The sequence below is a fragment of the Phasianus colchicus genome, chromosome 6 (assembly GCF_987193195.1).
Source record: "Phasianus colchicus chromosome 6, bPhaCol1.hap1.1, whole genome shotgun sequence".
In the NCBI taxonomy this organism is placed as follows: Eukaryota; Metazoa; Chordata; class Aves; order Galliformes; family Phasianidae; genus Phasianus; species Phasianus colchicus.
Window position 1 is genome coordinate 44,566,657 of NC_143441.1, and position 21,328 is coordinate 44,587,984.

A 21,328-nucleotide genomic window follows, 5' to 3' on the forward strand; every position below is an offset into this window, starting at 1 on the left:
TGGTTTGAAGTGCATTTCTTCCAATGAAGTGATAAGGCTGCTTAGAATTAAGGAAATCTGATTTTTTCACAACTTTGCTTTGTTTATATCCATATTATATCAACATATAATACATGTTATGATATATCAAAACCTAATATTTATATAATCCTTTGGGAAGGATTTATTCGTAACTTTTTAGTGCCTTTTGCCTAACAGTGCAGTGCTTCTGTGGTGTGTGTGTTTTCTTAATGGTTTCAGGAGAGACCATTCCTGGTTTTTGTCACTTCTGTAGCTTGCTACCTACACATGGCAGTCTGCTGAGCTTGGGGCTGCTAAAAGGAGTGGAAATCTCACACCAACCTCAGTTGTGGACTGTGTAGAAGTGGACACCTGCAGCTAGTGACACCCTAAAAGTCCCTCAGTGAGAATACTGAATATTGCTGCAGGGATGGGATGAAGACTGCAGACACCATTTCTGGAGAGCATTGCTACTGATTGGTATGGAAATGTTTTAAAAGAGAGAAGTGCAATGCAGAATGACTATGAATAACCCAAAACAATTAACATCTGGGCTTGTCAGTGTTCCATTTCCAACTCTGCAGAGATTCTGTACAGCCATCTTGAGTTGTTATCACCTTTAATGGTGATGACCCCATTTCTATCCAGTAAAAAAAAAAAAAAAAAAACCTCTTGGATGCTTTATCTTCTCAGTGACAAAAAAACAGAGTGAAGTTGTGACTCTGGGACTTTACCTGATGAAGTAGAAGAGGGTAACAGACATTTAATTTGCACCATGACAATGTCCCATGAGAACACAGGATGCAGTGCAGTATAAATATTGATACTGATAGCTAGACACAGTGACTGTTAGGCATATGAGCTAGTTAGATGAACTGAGCCTTTCAAAGAAATAAAATGATAATTTCTACACACAAGAGAAGGGACGGATTAGCAAGATCTGCCATATTAAAGTCACTTCTGATTTTTTATTTTTTTTTTCTGCTGTACATTTGAATTACTTTTCCAGCCCAGACATTTTACATTAGACTTGAACCTGACTGGTGAATTCCTACTACAGTTTCTGTTTATTTTTCTGCATAAGAGAACTGAAAATAGGAATAGGGTTTTCCTACCTTCTGGAGGAATTACTTGGTGAAAACAGCAGGTGTACACCTAACACTTTTCTGAAATTATTTCAACTACCAAACAAGAGAAAAGCACAATTCAGATCATTGTTGATGAGTTTAGAGATAAATGATAGGTTTGTTCCACTAGGATTTTCATCAGGCTAAGGGAAAGGTTGCAACATTCTTTGTTCTTTAATTATTATTGTTATGTATTCTCATTTTTAGGGAGAGAAATAGGTTTCTTATAAGGTAGGAGAAAAGCTTGTCCAGGTAACTGCGTTTAATACAACAGAGAAGCTGGGACTCACAGGAAGACACTGAGGGAGAGATGCATAAAAAAAATTTCATACTTCCATGATATTTTAAGCATTTTTTACATTCTTTTGCCTTCTGCAAACGAGATGTCATCTTTTGGATAAAATTGCTGCTAAAGTAAGGAAATTATCTGAGAGTAGAAGTAGGAGGTTGGACAGATATTATGGAAGGAAACTGAGAAAATGCAGTGAGGACAAAGAGGCTGTTTTCAGTAGGATGGGGTTGGTCACAGGTTCAAGACAGGAACAAACACTGATGAAGCTCACACTTCTGCTGTATCATAATGAGAAGGGAGCTCAAATGGAAGTCTATGGAGGTCCAGCTGCTTGGGAGGAATATAGAAATGTTATGAGGGCATGCAGGGATGCCACAAAGAAGTCCTGATCTTCAGAGGACTCTTCCAACCCCTCTGATTCTGTGATTTGGAATCATCTTTTCTGGTGGTAAAAGTCTGGGAAGTAGGAGTAGGGAGGTGGTTCTCTGAATCTGAGATTATTCACTGAAAATCTCCTGTGTTTTTGAATTCTCCCCTTATCCCGTGCACACATTAAAATTTTACAGACTGCATAAGCCATAGGAACAGCATTACCCCCATAGGGCATACTGAACAGCAAGAAGGAAAAGTTGAGACATTAAGCTTCATACAGTGCTGTAAGAGAATCAGAGTAGAAGATTAAAAATTGGTAATCTTTATGTAGCACTGGTGATACTCTAGAAATGAAAATGCATTACAAAAAATGTGAGGGTCTTTGTCATCCTGGTTTCAAAATGCTGATGTTGAATCTGAGAAGCAGTTATTTACAAAATTTGTTCAGTTTTAAAGGAATAATGTTTTGCCCAAATTCTTGTGCATTACAGTAAGACTAGAATTCTCATTGGCTCCCATAACTCCTTTAGAGATACCTTCCAGACCTCTATGTTATGTTCGGGTGGTATTACCCATTATTTTTTAATAGCATTGAATAAGCACATTTTCCAGGGCTGTTTCAATAGATCTCTTAATTTCTTTCACTACTAGGGATTGTCAAATGTACAAATTAACAGACAGCATAACCTAAAGAAGCCTCTGCTTTTGGGATACATCTGACTTTCCACCAAGGGCACTTACTTTTAGAACATACGTATCTCTATCCCTTTTATAGCATCTTTTTTTCTTTCTCTTCTCTTTTTGTTTCTTTGAGCTCACAGGGATAATTATTCTTTAGAATAATTTTGAAGAGTAGCCTAAAAGACTGTACTTTCAATATTTTAGCAATTAATAGCCAGAAATGTGCTAGGGTGTGGGTTTTTTTGTTTTTTTTTTTTTTGTGCTGTAGCAAGTATTCGACTAACCAGTGAAAGTATATGAATACTGAGTGCTTCCATTTATGCTCGTGACTGCTAAAAGTATATATGGCTCTACAGAACAATGTTTGGTATCAATATTGTATGCCTTTTCACTTTCTGTTAGAGAGAGGATAATTTAGGTTTAACTTGAAAGAGCACTTGGCTCCAATGATTCTAATAATTGAAATGTATGAGAATTCTGTTTAAATACAAATCTAATCAGGATATCGCTGGTTGCCCAAGTGGAATTCAGAGCGCTCTAATACTTTGATCTATGAAGGTCTTTTCTAACAGGAAGGAGAATTAGTCTTGGTTGCTAAACAAACCAAGTTTGCTTTTTTTATTATTTTCCTTTGCTTCTGACATTTCTTTCTTTTTGAAGGTCTCTTCAATTTTATTCATTTTGGTTTTCTCTCTTTGTATTTGCGTCAAACATGATCTTTTTCTGTTTCTTCCATGTGATTCCTCAGATTTCCTTCATTCCACAGTGGTGACCTGCCAGTGCTCTCTGCTGCTGTTCTGCAAAAAAAAAAAAAAAAAAAAAAAAAAAAAAACCAACCACCAAGAAAAAAAAAAGCCCTCAGCAGCAACATTCTTTTAGAGTAATAGCAGGCAATTGCTTTTGTATAGCTTAAAAATTGAGACAGTTCAAACTATGCAGGAAGCATGTTCTTAATAGCATTGAGTCTAGCCACTTGAAGATCATCTGAGATTCCTCTTTGAGGGAGAGTACCAGGATGCCAGATCCACTGCTAGTCAGTGCTAGAAGAAAGATCACTCAGAAGGAAATCAGCTCCGTTTTCTTACTATTCTGTTCTTTCTTTGTATTGCTTCCATGCAGCTACTATGTCCCTGCACTGTGTTTTAGATGTCTTTGCACATTATTGTGTTTCCTTTGTCATGGAATCCATCACACCACATTTCTCTAAAATACCCTACATTTGTTAATGACATCTCTTACTTGATGACTGTAGCACTTGAGTGACAAAAAAACCTTTACACTTGTGCTGTCAGTTCCCATTTGCAGGAAGAGAGGGATTATGCAATGGCTGTGCTACTTTCCATTATTCAAGAAAACATGAAGTTAGTTCCTTGAGCTATTACAGCTTTTCAGTGTAACTCACTCTCTTTGACCCAAATTTATAAGGCCTCAATTTTGCCAAAATCCCTGTGTCTGCTACTTGCTCTTGAATGATAACATCTTATCAACCTAGACCTCCTGATGGATATTTAATAAAAGGGGAAAAACTGTGAGAGTAGATATTTCAATTCACATACTATAACTGAGAGAGGATATTTCTTTGCCTTCCATGTTGGAATGCCTCTATATGTACAGCCCACTCAGAAAGAGCTAATATAGCAGTTTAAGTGGGATTCAAGTTATTCAGTTCCATTTTATAGTTGCATGTTTTTGTTGTTGGTGGTGTTTTGGTGTTTTTTTTTAGTTTTTTTACAATTTTAATCCAAATTTTTCCTAATTCTTTTCTTTATTACCACTTGTGCCTCTTAGTTATGCCACCTTACTGTCTTACCAGCAGACTTCTTTTTCAAGTTTCTGGTGCTATTGTGGACAGGGATTTTTGTGTGTGGTTTATGGCATAGTCTGACTAGCGGCGTTTTAATGTCTTTGTCAACAGGGCCTTAATCACACTGAAATCTCTGAATCTCTTAGATTTACCATGAGTTCTCCAAGGAAATCAGAATTGCAAAGGCTGGGGAAAGCCCCAGAGGCTTTCCAACTTAATTAGGAGTGAACTCCTTCCCTGTAAATGAAGTGGTTCTTTAAAATGACTTAGAGTCTCCATTGGCATCTCCTGACAGTGCTATGATGAAGTACAAAATATTATTAGAAAGATGTTCACCTCTTGTGACACACTCTCATATATCTTATGGAAATACGCCCTAAGTACCCATAGCATTGTTTTTCATGTACAGATACTGAGAAAAGAAAACAGGTAAAACAAGTTTGAAAGCACTGCAAAATAGCATCATAACTATAGTATTGCAGCCTGGTCTTTTATATTTTTAATGCAATATTGTGAATGTAAAAATGATCAATGAAAACACAGGTCTTGAAGGAATGAATGAGGGAAAATGGTTTAGTGATATTGCCTTGCTATACAGCACATTTGAATGATACTGCTGTAAAAAGCAAATGGTACGTTCTAATATTTATTGTTTTATTAAACACCTTTTATCTGCAAAGACGGCAAGTTATTTCCACTCTGGTCAGGTATTCCTGGATGTCCACAAAGTTCTTAAGATCTGTTTTCCCTCTGGTTGACTGAACACCACCCAATGTGGCTTAATGACAGATAAACCTGAGACACGCACCAGATGAGCAGCTCACATTCTTCAGAATTTGCTCAAAAGGCTTTTATTTATAGCTGATTTCTCTATCATTCTTTCCCTTGTGTCATTTAACAAGCAAAATATTGCCTAACCTCCTATTTATATATCATAAATTACCCATAGTGGCACTAAAGCACAGCTTTTCTGCTTAATTTAAGATGGGCCAGAGTCTGCTTATGGCTCACCAGAGTAAATATGAAACAGCTCTATAAGGGTTGCCCGAAATGGCTAGGATTTACAAGGACGTTGGGGCCCTTGTTTGTAATGTGTGACTTTCTTTTTGTTTAAACAATAACTGGTAAAAGGTTTTATACATTGATCGACTCATCCCAGGGATGTTTGGTAAATATTTTAGAGCAGACCCTCCGCTTGCTGAAGAAAAAGGCAAATGAAACTTTATCTGAAGGAAGTGGTAGCTGGTGGATGTGCAGAGAAATGGACATGTGGCCTGGATCTTGTGAATGATATTTGTGCCAATGCGAATGACAGGAATCAGTCCTAATCATTTTTTTTTCAGGCTTTTCTTCATCTATTTCAACAGAGGGAGAGAAAGCTCAGGAAAGTGGAGTATGTGCAGGTCACCACTTCTAGATGATGATGGCTGAGGGCGCTACTTGGGTAGGTTGTTACCCAGTTTTATAACTGGCTCCTTTTGCAGTAAAGCCCTTTCTGGGCCTTTACTCTAGGTTCTGTTCAGCATGGCTGTCATATGTATGTTTATTTGCTGCATGATTTAGTGATGACCAGCTGCAAAAATCTAGGAGGCCTCCATCCCAAGGATCCCAACCCATCTGGATGCTCTGTGGTCAAGATAGTAGTGATCTGCTAACAAGTCCTAGTGATTCTTACAGCTATTGATTCTTTTACTGAATCAAAGCTGCTTACAAATTAACATTAAACAGGGTTTTAAGTGCAAAATATAAAGGAATCTTGCAGTCTTCTTTTAGAATAACACCAAATTGTACATCAGACTTGTCTGTTCTCTCAGTGCAGTTGTGTGACGAGGAAGAAATTATTTGCTGATTTCAGGGCAGGGGTAGTTTAATAAAAAGAGAAGAATGAAACAGGGTGAGTTTAGCCATTATTGCTTTGATTGCTGCTGGCTCATTAGCATTGGCCACGCTCCTTCAGATTAGCAGTAATTAAACTGTGAAATCAGACCGATTGCCTTAAGCTGAGACACCATACCAGGCTGTCAAGAGAAATCACAGGGGATAAATCAAGGGCCCTGTGCATCTTGGATCACCCTTGGCATGGGTGAGAGTGTGAGAAGCGGAATAATGAGGACATTCAGTTTTTTGTATCTGGTGGACTCTCGGCAGACAAGCTTTGGAAGCGTTGTCATGACAATGACAACAGCAAGGATAAACTCTTACTCCCACTAGCTGTGGTTAATGAAGATGATAATGAAAAATTATGCCAACATTACTGCGATTTTTTTATTCCGACTGGCACTTGTAACCTTATGCCTAATGACACAACTCAATAGTGACAGTAATTGTGCGTTGATAAATGGGGTAAAGATGCTGAAAAAATGTCTGACTCAGATATACAAGTTTAGTTAGCTGAGTAATTTCTTCCAATAAGCATTTGCTTTGTTCTTTGAACTCTCACTAGGTGGTTTTGGACTGTGCATGCCAAAAAACATCTCTAATCACTTTTCATTGTTTACTAAAGAATAGGCCCAGCAATTAAAGGAAAGAGCGCCTGTGTTTTATTTCTTCTAAGCAGAATAAACGCAATCAAGAAAAATAACAATAACAAAACAACAATACTTTGTACAAATTCTGAGTAGGTTTTACAGATTTGGTGTTTGTTTAACTGCTAGTTTCTGAGACAGCCAGTTTGTCCTGGTCAAGAGGTAAATCTGTGGTGGATTATGTTATGTAATGGCTGTCTCATCTCCCACCCCCACTGCCCCTGCCTAAATTCCAAGTGCATTAGCACTTACGTAAGTGTCTTTTACAACCACAGCTCCTAAAGCATTGTGTGTGGGGAAGGACCTTTACTCCTATTTATTGATGGATAAAGTGAGAGTGTGGTTTAACAATACAGTTAAACAGTTGCCAAAAACTCTTTTTTGTCCTACCCCAGTGGTAGCCATGTGCTAGCACTCTTTTCCTTGCATTAAACCAGTATTCACCCATGGTGGGCCACTTCGGAGCATGAAATGGTGAAAATCAGATCTTACTTATTTTTATAGTCTTTTACCAGTTCAGTTCTGTAATCTGGATGAGGACCAGTGCAAGGGCAAAAGAAGCAGCAAAAGGACATAGGCAGAAGCGGCCACGATAGCAACCTAGTGGAAAAACTCAAGCCCCAAGCTGAGGTATGAAGGGCATGTTGACTTTGCGGAGGGGTCCACTCCTGAAGCTCAAACTGCCTTCCAGCTAAGCGTTATAGGACCATAATCCCAAAGAGGCTTATGGAAGCAGTTCAAGAAGCAGCAAGAACAGCACAGCCACCAGTGCTTTTGCAAACACATCCCTTAGTGATTCCTGAGGGGCCACGTGGCACGTCAGGAATCCTTCCTGCTCCGCGGGGCCACCCATTTCCCACTGCTGAAAGATCGGTGTTGTTTAAACAAGCAAACATGATAGGGACAATACAGAATAGCAAACTAATTTATGTAGTGGATTCCAACTCTGCTGAAATCCAGCATCCACGCTTCCACTTTAGAAGCCACAGCACTTGGCTTTAAAGAATGGTCTGATTGAATGTGTGAGTATGCTGCAGCACAATAACCTCCCTGGGATTAGACAACTAAATGCAAATGAATCATTTAATGCAATCAAATCACTTAAAGGAGTAAGTGTTGTTTTATTTACTCGAAAACTAACTAAAAGAATAGCTCTTTTGATAGCTTTGGTAAAGTGTTTGGGGTTTTTTCTATGTAAAGTTGCACTGTTGCTTACCAATGGCCTCATTCCATCAGAGTTTTAGCAGCCTACATTGTTGGATGTGGGATTTTTTATTCAAGCGCTGTTTGTTTGGGGTTTTTTTCTTTTTAAGAAAAAAAAAAAAACATTAATCACAGAGCATTTGGAGGTGTATCAGATATATAAGGGTTTCTCCTTGTCTAAATGGTATTTGTCACTTCAGTTGTTGAAAGGCAGTATTAAGACAGCACGGCAGTGTTAGTGATTCATGGTTGCAATTCTCTTTTTATTGCTGAACACCAGCAGTGAATAGGAGCTGCAGAAAGACACATTTCCAATTACTCTTTCTCAGAGTTCTCCATTGCTTCTTAACAGAGAGTTCTCTCACTCTGCAAGTGAGTGTAATGCAAAAGTTTATTTAAAATAGATTTTATTATATATATAAGAGAAGTTTATATATATAGATGCACAGAAGTTATAATTCAGCCAAAGAAAGATTTCTTTACTTTTTGGCTCTTTACTTTTGCATCTTTGAATTGGCTCAGTATCTCCAACCTCGTTGTCACTCTTCTAACTAGATGAAAAAAGACAATTTAACCATTAGGGAAAGGTATTACATGAAATGGTGTCCAAATAGTATTGAATGCTGTTTGGAAACAGCTGATATGACTCCTAAATCCTGAATGGTGGTCTTTCTGCAGAATGAACATGACAGAAATGCCTTATGACAGCAAGACTGTAATTCCCTTGGCTTCTAACATGAGAGACAGAGATCTCTGCTTACTGAAGGGGAACTTGATCCTTATTCCTTAAGTTATTCCTTGACCTTGATGAGTTTGGGTCTTATTATGTAGTAGAATGGACCAAGCTTGATACCTGTGTGGACGCAGAGGTTGATAAAACCTAAATGAGGTTTCTGGTCACAGAATCACAGAATCACAGAATCACTAAGGTTGGAAAAGACCTATAAGATCATCCAGTCCAACCATCCACCTGTCACCAATGGTTCTCATTAAACCATATCCCTCAACACAACATCCAAACGTTCTTTGAACACCTCCAGGGTCGGTGACTCCACCACCTCCCTGGGCAGCCCATTCCAGTGCCTGACCACCCTTTCAGAGAAGTAGTATTTCCTAATATCCAGCCTGAATCTTCCCTGGCGAAGCTTGAAACCATTCCCTCTAGTCCTATCACCAGTTACACGAGAGAAGAGGCCGACCCCCAGCTCGTTACAACCTCCCTTCAGGTAGTTATAGAGAGCAATAAGGTCTCCCCTGAGCCTCCTCTTCTCCAGACTGAACAATCCCAGCTCCCTCAGCCGCTCCTCATAAGGCCTGTGCTCCAGACCCCTCACCAGCTTTGTTGCCCTTCTTTGAACACGCTCCAGGGCCTCAATGTCTTTCTTGCAGTGAGGGGCCCAGAACTGGACACAGTACTCAAGGTGCGGCCTCACCAGAGCTGAGTACAGGGGAACAATTACTTCCCTACTCCTGCTGGTCACACTGCTTCTGATACAAGCCAGAATGCCATTGGCCTTCTTGGCCACCCGGGCACACTGCTGGCTCATGTTTAGCCGAGCGTCAACCAACACCCCCAGGTCCATTTCCTCTACACAGTCTTCAAGCCATTCCACCCCAAGCCTGTAGCGTTGCTTGGGGTTGCTGTGGCCAAAGTGTAGAACCCGGCATTTGGTCTTATTAAACCTCATCCCATTGGCTTCAGCCCAGCTCTCCAGCCTGTCCAGATCTCTCTGTAGGGCCTCGCTACCCCCAGGCAGATCGACACTTCCAGCCAACTTGGTGTCATCTGCAAACTTACTGAGGGTGCACTCAATGCCCTCATCCAGGTCATCAATAAAAATATTGAAAAGGACAGGCCCCAGCACCGACCCCTGGGGAACACCACTCGTGACCGGTCGCCAGCTGGATTTAGCTCCATTGACCACCACTCTCTGGGCTCGACCCTCCAGCCAGTTCCTTACCCAGCCAAGAGTGTACCTGTCCAAGCCACGGGCTGCCAGCTTCTGCAGGAGAATACTGTGGGAGACAGTGTCAAAGGCCTTGCTGAAGTCTAGGTAGACTACATCAACAGCCTTTCCCTCATCCACCAGGCGGGTCACTAGATCATAGAAGGAGATCAGGTTGGTCAAGCAGGACCTACCCTTCGTGAACCCATGCTGGCTAGACCTGATGCTCCAGTTGTCCCGCACTTGCCGCGTGATCTCCCTCAAGACAATCTGCTCCATAACCTTCCCTGGCACCGAGGTCAGGCTAACAGGCCTGTAGTTCCCCGGGTCCTCCTTACAGCCCTTCTTGTAGATGGGAGTCACATTGGCAAGCCTCCAGTCTTCTGGTACCTCACCAGTCAACAAGGAGCGCTGATAGATGATGGAAAGCGGCTCGGCTATCACCTCCGCCAGTTCCCTCAGCACTCTCGGGTGAATCTCATCCGGCCCCATGGACTTGTGACAGTCCAGTTGGAGTAGAAGGTCTCTGACCGTTTCCTTCTGAATCATGGGTGGTTTAGTCTGGTCTCCAGCCGAGACCACCTGGTCGAAAAGTGGAATATCCTGAGGATAACTGGTCTGACCTTTAAAGACAGACGTAAAGAAGGCATTCAGGACCTCTGCCTTTTCTTTATCCTCAGTAGTCACATTCCCGGCTTCATCCAGTAAAGAATGGAGATTCTCCTTAGTCCTCCTCTTACTGTTGATATATTTGTAAAAGGATTTCTTGTTTCTTTTTATTCCAGTGGCCAGGTCGAGCTCGAGCTGGGCTTTCGCCTTTCTGATTTTCTCCCTGCATATCTTAACAACTTCTCTGTATTCTTTCTGAGTTGCCCGTCCCTTCTTCCACAGGAGGTAGATTCTCTTTTTCTCCCGGAGCTTCAAGAATAGTTGCTTATTCATCCACGCCGGTCTCCTTCCCCGCCGGCTCATTTTGCAGCTCAGGGGGACAGCCCGCTCCTGCGCCTGTAAGACTACCTTCTTGAAGAGCAACCAGTTGTCTTGGACCCCTTTACCCTCTAAGACTGAATCCCAGGGGACTCCCCCTACTAGTCTTCTAAACAGTTCAAAGTCCGCCCTCCGGAAGTCCAAGGTAACAGTTTTGCTGTTCTTCCTCCTGGCTCCACCAAGAATTGAGAACTCTACCATCTCATGGTCACTCTGTCCAAGACAGCCCCCAACCTCCACATCTTCCACCAGACCTTCTCTGTTTGTGAACAGCAGGTCTAGCGGGGCAGCTCCTCTCGTAGGCTCTCTCACCAGCTGCATCAGAAAGTTATCCTCTATACACTCCAGAAACCTCCTAGACTGCTTCTTCTGCGCTGCGTTGAATTCCCAGCATATGTCAGGGAAGTTGAAGTCCCCCATGAGGACAAGGGCTGGCGACCTCGCAGCTTCTGCCAGCTGCTCATAGAACACCTCATCTGTCTCCTCATCCTGGTTCGGCGGTCTATAGCAGACACCCACCAATACATCTGCCTTGTCAGCCCTTCCCCTGATCTTTACCCATAGGGATTCAACCTTATCATCCCCAGCCACAAGCTCAGTAACATCAAAACACTCCCTAACATACAGAGCCACACCACCACCCCTTCTTTCTTGCCTATCCTTCCTGAAGAGCTTGTAGCCATCCATTGCAGCACTCCAGTCATGGGAGCAGTCCCACCATGTTTCCGTAATGGCGACTAGGTCATAGTTTGCCTGCCGCACCATGGCTTCCAACTCTTCTTGTTTGTTGCCCATGCTGCGTGCATTGGTGTAGATGCACTTCAGCCGAGCCCCTCGCCTCATCCCTAATCCCATTGCCGCTCCCCCAGGCTCATCTCTAGCAGGCCTGGTTTTATCCCCTACCCCCTTCATATCTAGTTTAAAGCCCTCTCTACAAGTCCTGCCAGCTCTTGGGCAAGGATCCGTTTCCCCCTTCGAGACAGGTGAGACCCATCAGCAGACCCCAGGCCAGGAGCCGAGTAGACCGCCCCATGATCAAAGAACCCAAAATTCTTACTTTTGCACCATCCTTTCAGCCATGTGTTTATAAGGTGTGTTCTTCTGGTCGTCTCAGCGTCCTTCCCTGCCACTGTAGGAATACAGGCAAATACTACCTGTACGCCTGTTCCTTCAACTAACCTCCCCAGTCTCCTGAAGTCATTTTTCATAGTTCTCAGGCTTCCGTCAGTGACCTCATCACTGCCAGCCTGGACTATCAATAAGGGATAATAATCGGAGTTGCGAATCAAACTAGGAAGTTTCCTGGAAATATCCCTGACTCGGGCCCCAGGGAGGCAGCACACTTCCCTGCGGGTGGGGGCAGGCCGACATATTGGGCCTTCTGTTCCTTCTAGAAGGGAGTCTCCTATGACTATTACCCTCCTTTCTTTTCTGGAGGAGGCAGTTATTAAGCGTGGAGCTGGATGCCTCCTCTTGGGAACACTTGGAGGCAGTTCTCCCACTTCACCCTCAACCACCGCACCCTCCAGTTTCAGGGCTTCAAACCTATTACATAGAGGCACCTGGGGAACCGAGGTAGGTCGGGATGGGGGTCGCCCGCATCGCCGAGCTGGGACCTGATGCCATTCCTCCTCTGCCCTCAAATTAGCTCTCTCATTTCGATCGTGGCAAGGGAGAGGGTCCACTGCTGTTTGGGGGGTGCAATCTCTCTGTCTTTCACGCAGAGAGTCACACCACCAGTCTATCTCCCGCTCGCACTCTCTGATGGCTCTTAATCTCCCTACCTCCTCCCTAAGCTCCACCACCAGGCTGAGAAGCTCGTCCACCTGCTCGCACCTTGCACAAGTGGCATCCTTCCCATTCTCCCCTGGCAGCAGCAGGCTCAGGCACTCCCTACAGCCAGAGACCTGAACTGCTACATTTCTTGGCAGGCCCTCTGTCTGGGTCGCCACAGTCCTCTTGGGGGAAGCCCGCCGCCTGGTAGAGACCATGTTTGAACCTGCGGTCTCAAGGTCTGTCAGTAGGAGAGCTGATCACCTGAACAAAGACAAGGACAAGGCCATCTGCAGTACCACAGTATATTCAAATAACAGTGGGCAGTGGGTAAGGCAAACAGAACCCTCAATTACATTATCCTTGAGCTTCATTAACCTTTATCAGCACCAATATTGAAAGAGATATTTTTAAAAAACACTAAAGGAAAACCATCAAAATATGCCATCTAAATATTAACACAAGGCACAGCTTCCAAATTGACAAAAAAAATCAGTGCTGGGAAGAAGTCAGGAATAAAGGATCAAAAGCAGGCACGCTCTCTGAAGAAAGGAGGATAACAGTACCGAGCACCATGCACTGAGTGATTTTGATTTAAAGGAAGCCTTTTAAAAGAAAACTCCATTTACTTTGGAGACTGACAAAAGTTTATACATTCATGAATGAGTTCTTTATGTATTTAAGAGGGATGACAACAGACAAAGAGAATATTTGATGAATGTTCAGGCGAGATTCTGAAAGTCAGAGATCATTGAAAGAGGACAGAAGGTTTTGGCTTATTCTTACAAATAGCTGAATCTGTTTAGCACTTTGTATTCTATGTGCTGGAATCGTGATAGAACCAGAAAAGATATTTAGGAGCTGGCTGGGGACTTACAAAATATGAAAGGTTTAGGAAAGTCACGGATCCCATGCTTTCATAGCTTCCTTTTCATTGTGCTTTGTAATGGAAGACCCTGGCTAAAATTAGCAGCTAGCAGACAGGATAGCTGTAAAGAAATATGGTTGTGACTTGGATTCATTGGGAGAAGTGGGAAAGAAAACAGAGATAGTTTTGAGACATTTCTGTTTTACCAGCTTTTGTTCTTAGGACTTTTGCTGAAGGTATTTTGTTTAACTCTGCACATTCACAGGGTGAGCAAAAAGGACTGGGCATCATTTTGAACACCATCTCAGCAATCTGAAGGCACAGTGCAATACAGGCCCATATTTTAGTTTGTCCTTCTGTCTAGGGACAGTAGCTTTGGCAAAAGTATGGGAAAAACAACAGAGCAGTAACATCTAAAGCACCTCATCAGAATTTGCTAGAGTTATCTGTTACAGCCCATCTCTTCTGATAAATCATTATACTTTAAGGTTATGATGGAATTTAGCTTGTGGAAGAATGCAAGATCACACATTCAAATACCGCAGATAGTTTTTTAATATGAAGGAAATGGCTGCAAGTTGTACCAGAGGAGGTTTAGGTTAGACATGAGGAAGAACTTTTTCTTTCAGACAGTGGTCAGGCTCTGTAATGGCTGCCCAGGGAGGTGGTGGAGTCGCCGTCCCCTTGGCTGTGTTCAAGAGGCGTCTGGATGAGGCGCTGCAAGATATGGTTTAGTAGCTTGTGGTAGTAATGAGAGGATGGTTGGACTAGATGATCTTGCAGGTCGTTTCCAACCTTGTGATTCTATGATTCTATAAGACCAATATTATAAGGTGGTCAGATGCTTTCTTGGTAGGCAAAGTGATTATTTCTCATTTTAAAACTTTCCTTTTGACTTCCATACATAGAAGGCAGAGCTGCTGGTGAATGAATTATGCCACTGATGGAAGCAAGTTACCAGATTTTAGCTGAAATCATCCAAGATCTGTACAGGAGCTTGTGAACAGAAGGCAGTAGCGTGAGAGCAGGCAAAAGGGCACTCGGTTTTTTTGGAGGAAAAAAAAAATAATAATAACCAGTGACACAAATCAGTTATTGCTCTAAACCAGAGTGCACTGGTTCAGATTTGCTAATATGGAGACCATATTACTGGCTGAGCTGATGGCAGCAGACCTTATGCTGAATTAAATAACATTTGCCCATATATACGAGTTTTACTGCATCTCCTGCAGTTTCTGTACAGACCTTTTCTTTTGTCCTGCTTTACATTCTTACAATCACCCGAGTCCCACAAAGATTTTCTTGACCCTTCTTCAATGAAAGTTCCATGTGTGTCAATCCAAATAGAGCTGTAACATCCAGGGGATGCTTTTTCACTAGTCAAAGTAGGGGTTTTTCTACATAGCCCAGCAAAGTACCTGTCTTCTTTTCACTTTTTCTGTCTTGGGCTGGCAAGAGTAGTTGCCCATCAGTGTATGGGATACCTCTGAAACAAGAAAGATGTGACTGTCGTGGTCTTCTTGTGCTTCTACTTTCTGTGGTGTGGACTCACATCTGGTAACAGGGTAGATTGTCCTTGCATCCTGTTGTGAGCTGGGACAGTGAAGGGAGATGTCCCAAAGCAGGATTTGCAGTGAGGTTGTAAAAGATTCCACATAAGCTACATGAGGAAGAGGAGCCACATCAATAGCCCAACTAGAGTACACAGCATCCTGTACCATAGTCCTCAGATATCAGCACAATATAATCCTAAACACTTCAGTGCATGTCTGTGGTATGTCAAGGTGAGAGATGGCAGCAGAAGAGACTGTGTGTCCTGTGCACACTTGGAAAACCAATCTGGGCTTCATTATCAGCCAGAGCTGGCAGGGGTGAGGAGCCTCCTGCACAGCCACTGTCTCCACTCTGGTCACGTAGAGTGATTGCTGCTTTGGCAGATGAAGGCCTGTGCTCCTGCTGTTGCAAATGAGACAGTTCAGGGCTGCTTGCACAGTGCTGAGATGCTGTTGCCAATGTGGCAGCACCTCATTTCAGACACAGCAGGCAGAAACTGATGGGATCCACTCAACACTGCTTGTGGCTGGCACCTGATAATCCGCAGGGGAGGTGAGCAGGGGCCAGGCTGGCTAAGTGGTCTGAGATGTCAGCACCGTGCCCAAGGCGCTGCCACTGCGTGAAGCTCTCACACAGATCTGCATGTTTGGCAGTGGCTATTCAGAGAGCGACTGTGTTACCAGGGCCAAGAGCTGTCTCTGGCCTCATCCTGTATCAGGCTGCTTGCCTGCTCCCAGCACTTTGGATTTAGGAGACCAAGCATACAGTAGCTTTCAATGAGACTTAATCCTTGCTTACGTTTCCAAATTCTTCATCTTAACGTGATAAGGCAGCTCCTTAGGCTTTGGATACATCTGTTTTATTAGAAAAGTCTAAATGGAAATTACTTACTCTTCCCTTACGATTCCAGGCTGTTTACCCTCCCTTTCCTTCATTCATACTACTCTGTTCTAAACCTAGAATTTGAGAAATGGTTTTTGAGAATATAGCAACTCTTGATTTATCTTATTTTTACTTTTGGGGTGATTTTGTTGATTTCACTTTCTAGAAGTCCTGGTCTCTCCATCATGTGCTTTACATGACCCATATGGACTTTCATATCAAAACTTCTGTATTGGTGGATATGCTCATACAGACCCGGCATGTTCTTGTCACCACATAGAAATGGGTCAGTTGTGTTACACATTTGAAAAATATCCTTAAATGCCTGCAAGAAATCACAATTAAAACTATAATCTATCATTTTTATATTCATTGACCTAAATGATGTCTTGATAAAACTGCTTTCTGCTTTTCTCTTATCTCAAATCCTGTCTTCATTCTTCTAGCAGAAACAATTGGTTTAGAGCTGTCACTATGACATGCTGTTATTTCATATTCTGGAAACCACCTTACATTTTTAGTTGTTATGAATGCTAAAGAATTGATATTGTGAATCATTTTAAGTCAGTGATAGCTTGGCCATTAACATATCAGAATTTTGTCTAGAAATTCCAATTCATTTGGGTCTGGATATTCTGTATTATTTACGCTGTTATATATTTATGAATATTAAAAAAACAAACAAACATAAAGCAAGCAATAGCTGGTCCTTATGTCATCAGAACATATATCAGACATTACTTTGAAGTTTGCCTTGAATATTTTAAATCTCATTGGAATAAAGGGGAACCTTTCAAGGTTCCTCTAAAGAGGCTTATACTGATATCAGCATCTCACCTACTGTAGTGCACTAAAATTATATAGATACTAGTACAAAATGTATTAATGCCCGCTCTATTTTCTTTTCTTCTAGTAAAATTGCCCCTTCCTTCTGGTAGAACTCAGCTGGCTGAGTTCTTCAGCTGATCAAATCAGGTGGAGAGAGCAGGTCTACAGCATTGGGCAGAGGTCTACAAAGCACCCACCGATAGCCAACAACTTGCTTAAAAAGATTTGCCCTATGGAACAGTCTTATGCTAGAATTAAGTGGGAGTACAAATAGATGTAAGGTTATATCCTTTGGGACAGTTTTTCTCAGTTTTAGCTGTTCTGATTGCTGTTATGCCTTCCAAAAGAACCTGGAGTTTCATTTGGCAAGGATTTCATTGACTTCTAAGGTGGGCAGCATCTTGCATACAGGAGCTACTTTCTAGTTCTAATAATAGTTGCCTATCTGGTATTAGTGGGAGAAAAAGAAAAAATAAAACATAGCATTGCTCCATTGAAACTATTGGCAGAAAAATATTAAAATTACACATTGCATTGTAGCCTCTGAATTAATCATTTCTGGCTTCCTTAACAGTCAGCAGAGAGAAATAAGCATTTTTTTAGATGTGATTTTTCTGGTCTATTTTAGATATCTAGTTTAAGACAAGATGAACTGCAGCCTAGAAGTGTCTATTTCTCATTGCTGATTACCAAAGGAGTCTATACATCTCCCAGAGAAGTAGGCAGCCAGATTGCAGATGTTTTTATTTGGCATTGTGTATCTTCATGTGGCATGGGTAGCTATAAAGGCTTCTGAGCTCTATTTTGTTAGAATTATTCCAGCTCAGTAAATTTAAGCCTCACTACTGAAAATGAGAGATCTTTTTATAGGTTATTATTTTGTAGATAGCAATTAACCACTCAGAAGAGCTGCTAGTTTTGCCACGCACACACTCAGCCACTTCATGCTTTAATGTTAAATTATATTTGACATTTAATTTAAGCTCATATTGCCTTCATTCAAAAATAAACCCTACTGCATTAGTAGTGAGAAGGTGAAGGCATAATTTTTCTCCCCAAATTCACACTCAGTGAAATTTAAACTGATTCTTCATGCTTAGTTTTTCAAGTATATTATGTGCATTCTTCTGAGTATAAGTCTATGCAATTACTTCTCAGACACGAGGGAAAAAAAAATCAATGCATCTATCTTAGTAAGCAATTACAACATAAAAATGTATTTTTAATAGGTGCTTTGAAGGCTGCACATACTGTGAGGTTTGTTGCCTCCTTGAACCGATTGTAATCAGAAGCGACATACATCATTATTTGCTGGGTGAAACAGCACTGATTTTGCAGTTGCACCACTGTGATGTGATCCCTTTAGCTCTTACAAACTAAGCAGGATGAAGACTTAGCTTATGGACATGTGTAATAGTGAGGTAAAGAAGGAGGTTGTGCCTGGCATTCTGTGCGTGATGCTTATCCTACCTGAGTTGGAGCAGAGATCTGCCCCACCATGTCCCTGCTGCAAGGCTGGACCTGGAAGGAGGCTGAGGGGAGATTGTTCCTCCTTGGTACAATCTTGAAGGTGTGTCATAACTTGGTCATGCCACATGCAGGGCCACCAACTTCCCCATTTAATACTAGACCAGGCTGCCCAGGGCCTCATTCAACCTGGCCTTGAACACCTCCAGGGACGGGGCATCCCCAACCTCTCTGGGCAGCCTGTTCCAGCACCTTACCACTCCTATAGTAAAGAACTCAGTCTTTGGGTTTGTGCCTCTTGATCTTTAAATGAGCTAGGCCATTCTTTGCATCAACCTTTCTCTTCTCTATGTGCATCACAAGAAAAATAATTGCATTTCTCTCTCCTCCCTCTGGAGCTCTGTGCTAGAACTGAATGAAGCTTGAAATTGTATGTTGTGAAAGACTGGTTCCAGTGAAAGACCAGGACATCTGAAAGCAGCTTATTCAGACAGATTAGTAGGCTGTCTATGTTCTCTTCATCATCTTTGCTCTTCAGTCCACTTTGGCTGCTGCTGGCTTTCCATGCACTTCATGACCAAAACCTGCTGGGAAACAGAAGGATTTGGCAACAAACAAACTGTTTACAAGATTTGCAGTCATGGGAAATAGGTGGTGATTTTCTAGAGAGCTGGTCATCCCTAGGTATGGCTTTCCTCAAAGCTTTTCAATGAGCAAGAGACTCAGGGCCTTCTGGATAAAACGACCACTCCCACCCTCCAAACTCCCCCAGAAAACAACTAAATAATAGCCCTCCAATGTCAGATAAGCCAGTGGAACTACAGCTTGTCTGTACATTCATCTTTGCTGTTAAATTGAGCGATTTATCCACCTTGCAAAAGACATTAGCATTAAGGGACGTAGTCTTTCTCAGATGTAATTCATTATTAATCTTAATGGGATTATGCTTCAAAGACCACTAAATGCACATCTTCAAAGTACTTAAATTACTCCCTATTATTACTTCTGACAATAAAATAAATAAAGCTTAGTTAAATTCTACATGCTAAACCCAAATTAGTTTTTTTTTTCTTTTTCACTGTGCCAACTAAAGCAAAACAGACCATTGAAAACATTTTTTTTTTTTTAATCAAAAATTTCCACTCAAACCCTTAAGGTTTCTAATGAATTTTGATTAACAAATAGTCTCAAAACCATGTTGATGTTGCAGACATTTAAAAATGCTTTTTTTTTTTTTCATTGTAAATAAATGCAGTATCAAAAGTAGGACTACAGTGAGAGAAAAATAAATATTTAACATCAAACAAATTTCTTCATTAATATAATTGAATAGTGCAAAAATGCATTTCTCACTATTGCTTAAAAATAAATTTTAAAAATTCTTATTGCAAAGCTAGCATCATCAACAACAGAAACAGAAAATGGGTAAATAGTTCTTTGGGTGGCATTTGCTTTAAAAACAGCAGCAAAAGCCAACATTTCCATTTGTCTATGTTTTCTAATGTAAATTCTTCATAAGCTTTGCACAGAATAAATATGTCTGAGCTGTGCCCTGGGTACATGATGTTGTGTGACAGAGAGACATTTGCCATTGTTTGTTCTGATTGCACTGGATCCGGGCTCTTCCTAGCAGTCCACTGGGTCACTGCACAGTCATGAGAAGGGAATGCCATCATCTTCTTTCTGGCTATAAGGTATAGGCCACTTGGAAGGGCACTGCCTTAACTTCGAGATGTTCATGCAGGAATATTATTGTTCTGGAAGACATCCATTGGTACCATCGGTCATGTCACTGGCATTCAGGCAATTGCAGGGGTATGTGAAGCAGTGACAGTATTAAGCATATTGTATAGCCCCACCTGCCTGGTAAATACAGTTGATTATAAAATTGTAAAATTTGGTGATGGTTTTCCCCCTTATTACCTGAGAACATGTTGGTCTGTGTAAGTCTGTGTCCAACTGTGGGCAACAGCAGGATGGAGAAGGGTCAGTGTGCAGTGAGACATTGCTAGTGTATTGCCCCAGTTTTAGCTGATTTGCAATCAGTAGAATTCCTAAAACAGAGATGGTATCTTTGTGTTTAATGGCCATTGTTACATTTTTCTTCCTTCAGCCTGCCTCTAACTTTCCCCCTGAAATTGTGGAGGAGAGCAGATGTGCCATTCTCAAAATTTATTGTGTTACATTCAGTAGAAAAAATTCCACTGAGCAGAGCGTAGAGACTCCCAGCCTCCACAAGTTGTTTTTATTATATATACAGTAGTCAAGGCTCTCAAACTTGATAGAAGCAGGTGCAGCAGGTGTGACTTAATTTGTCACAACTGGGATGTAGGTGTTCCTGCCTGTTGTTTAAACTCAGCTGAATCAGGAGGAAAGCCTGGACAAATTTTGACTAGCAAGATGAAGAATTGAAGAGGTTATGAGGGAATCAAACCAAGGGGCAAGAACAAGAGCCTTGTGTGAGCTGAGGATTTCAGATACCAGTAAGCAAATGTAGGGAAGTCAGGAACAAACACGAGGCACAGAAGACTGGATAAGAAGTAAAAACCAGGGATGAGTGATCAGGGCTGCCTGCAAGAGGAAATATCAGGGGCTGAATCTAAATATAGATACATGTAGTTCACTGCTATAATGGGGAAGCATGAAGCATCTAATTCAGCAAGGCACTGAACATCATCTTTATTTTCTGACACAGATCTCATCTAGAGTAAATACTGCTGAGCAAACCATGCAAAAAATTTTATGTAGCTTAGTTAGAATCATGCCACTTTTTGGACTGTGCCATAGATTCACTAGTACGAGAAATAGGGCAATTAAGATTGCTCATCTAATTGTCTGAAGACTGCTTCTCTCCATCGTTAAAGGCAGTGTACTCCAATAAATTCTGAGGTTTTTCTTCATCGATTCTTCCTACATTAATATTTTCGGTGTACACTTGAACATTTCTGATGAGACAGTGCACATCTATTTCTTAGTGCTTCAAGACCTGTGGTTGCGGTATTGCTGTTAGTATTTTAGC

General features: G+C 41.6%; 2 protein-coding genes across 4 annotated transcripts in view; one reads left to right on the forward strand and one right to left on the reverse strand.

Moving 5' to 3' along the window:
- PTPRN2 (protein tyrosine phosphatase receptor type N2) overlaps nt 1-21,328 on the forward strand; it is a 621,494-nt gene that overhangs the window by 467,899 nt on the left and 132,267 nt on the right. The gene's annotated exons all lie outside the window — the stretch shown is intronic.
- Nucleotides 11,747-12,985, reverse strand: LOC149917579 (uncharacterized). Its single transcript, XM_090142160.1, has one exon. The coding sequence runs from the start codon at nt 12,926-12,928 to the stop codon at nt 11,852-11,854; it is 1,077 nt and encodes a 358-aa protein (XP_089998286.1). The 5' UTR covers nt 12,929-12,985; the 3' UTR covers nt 11,747-11,851.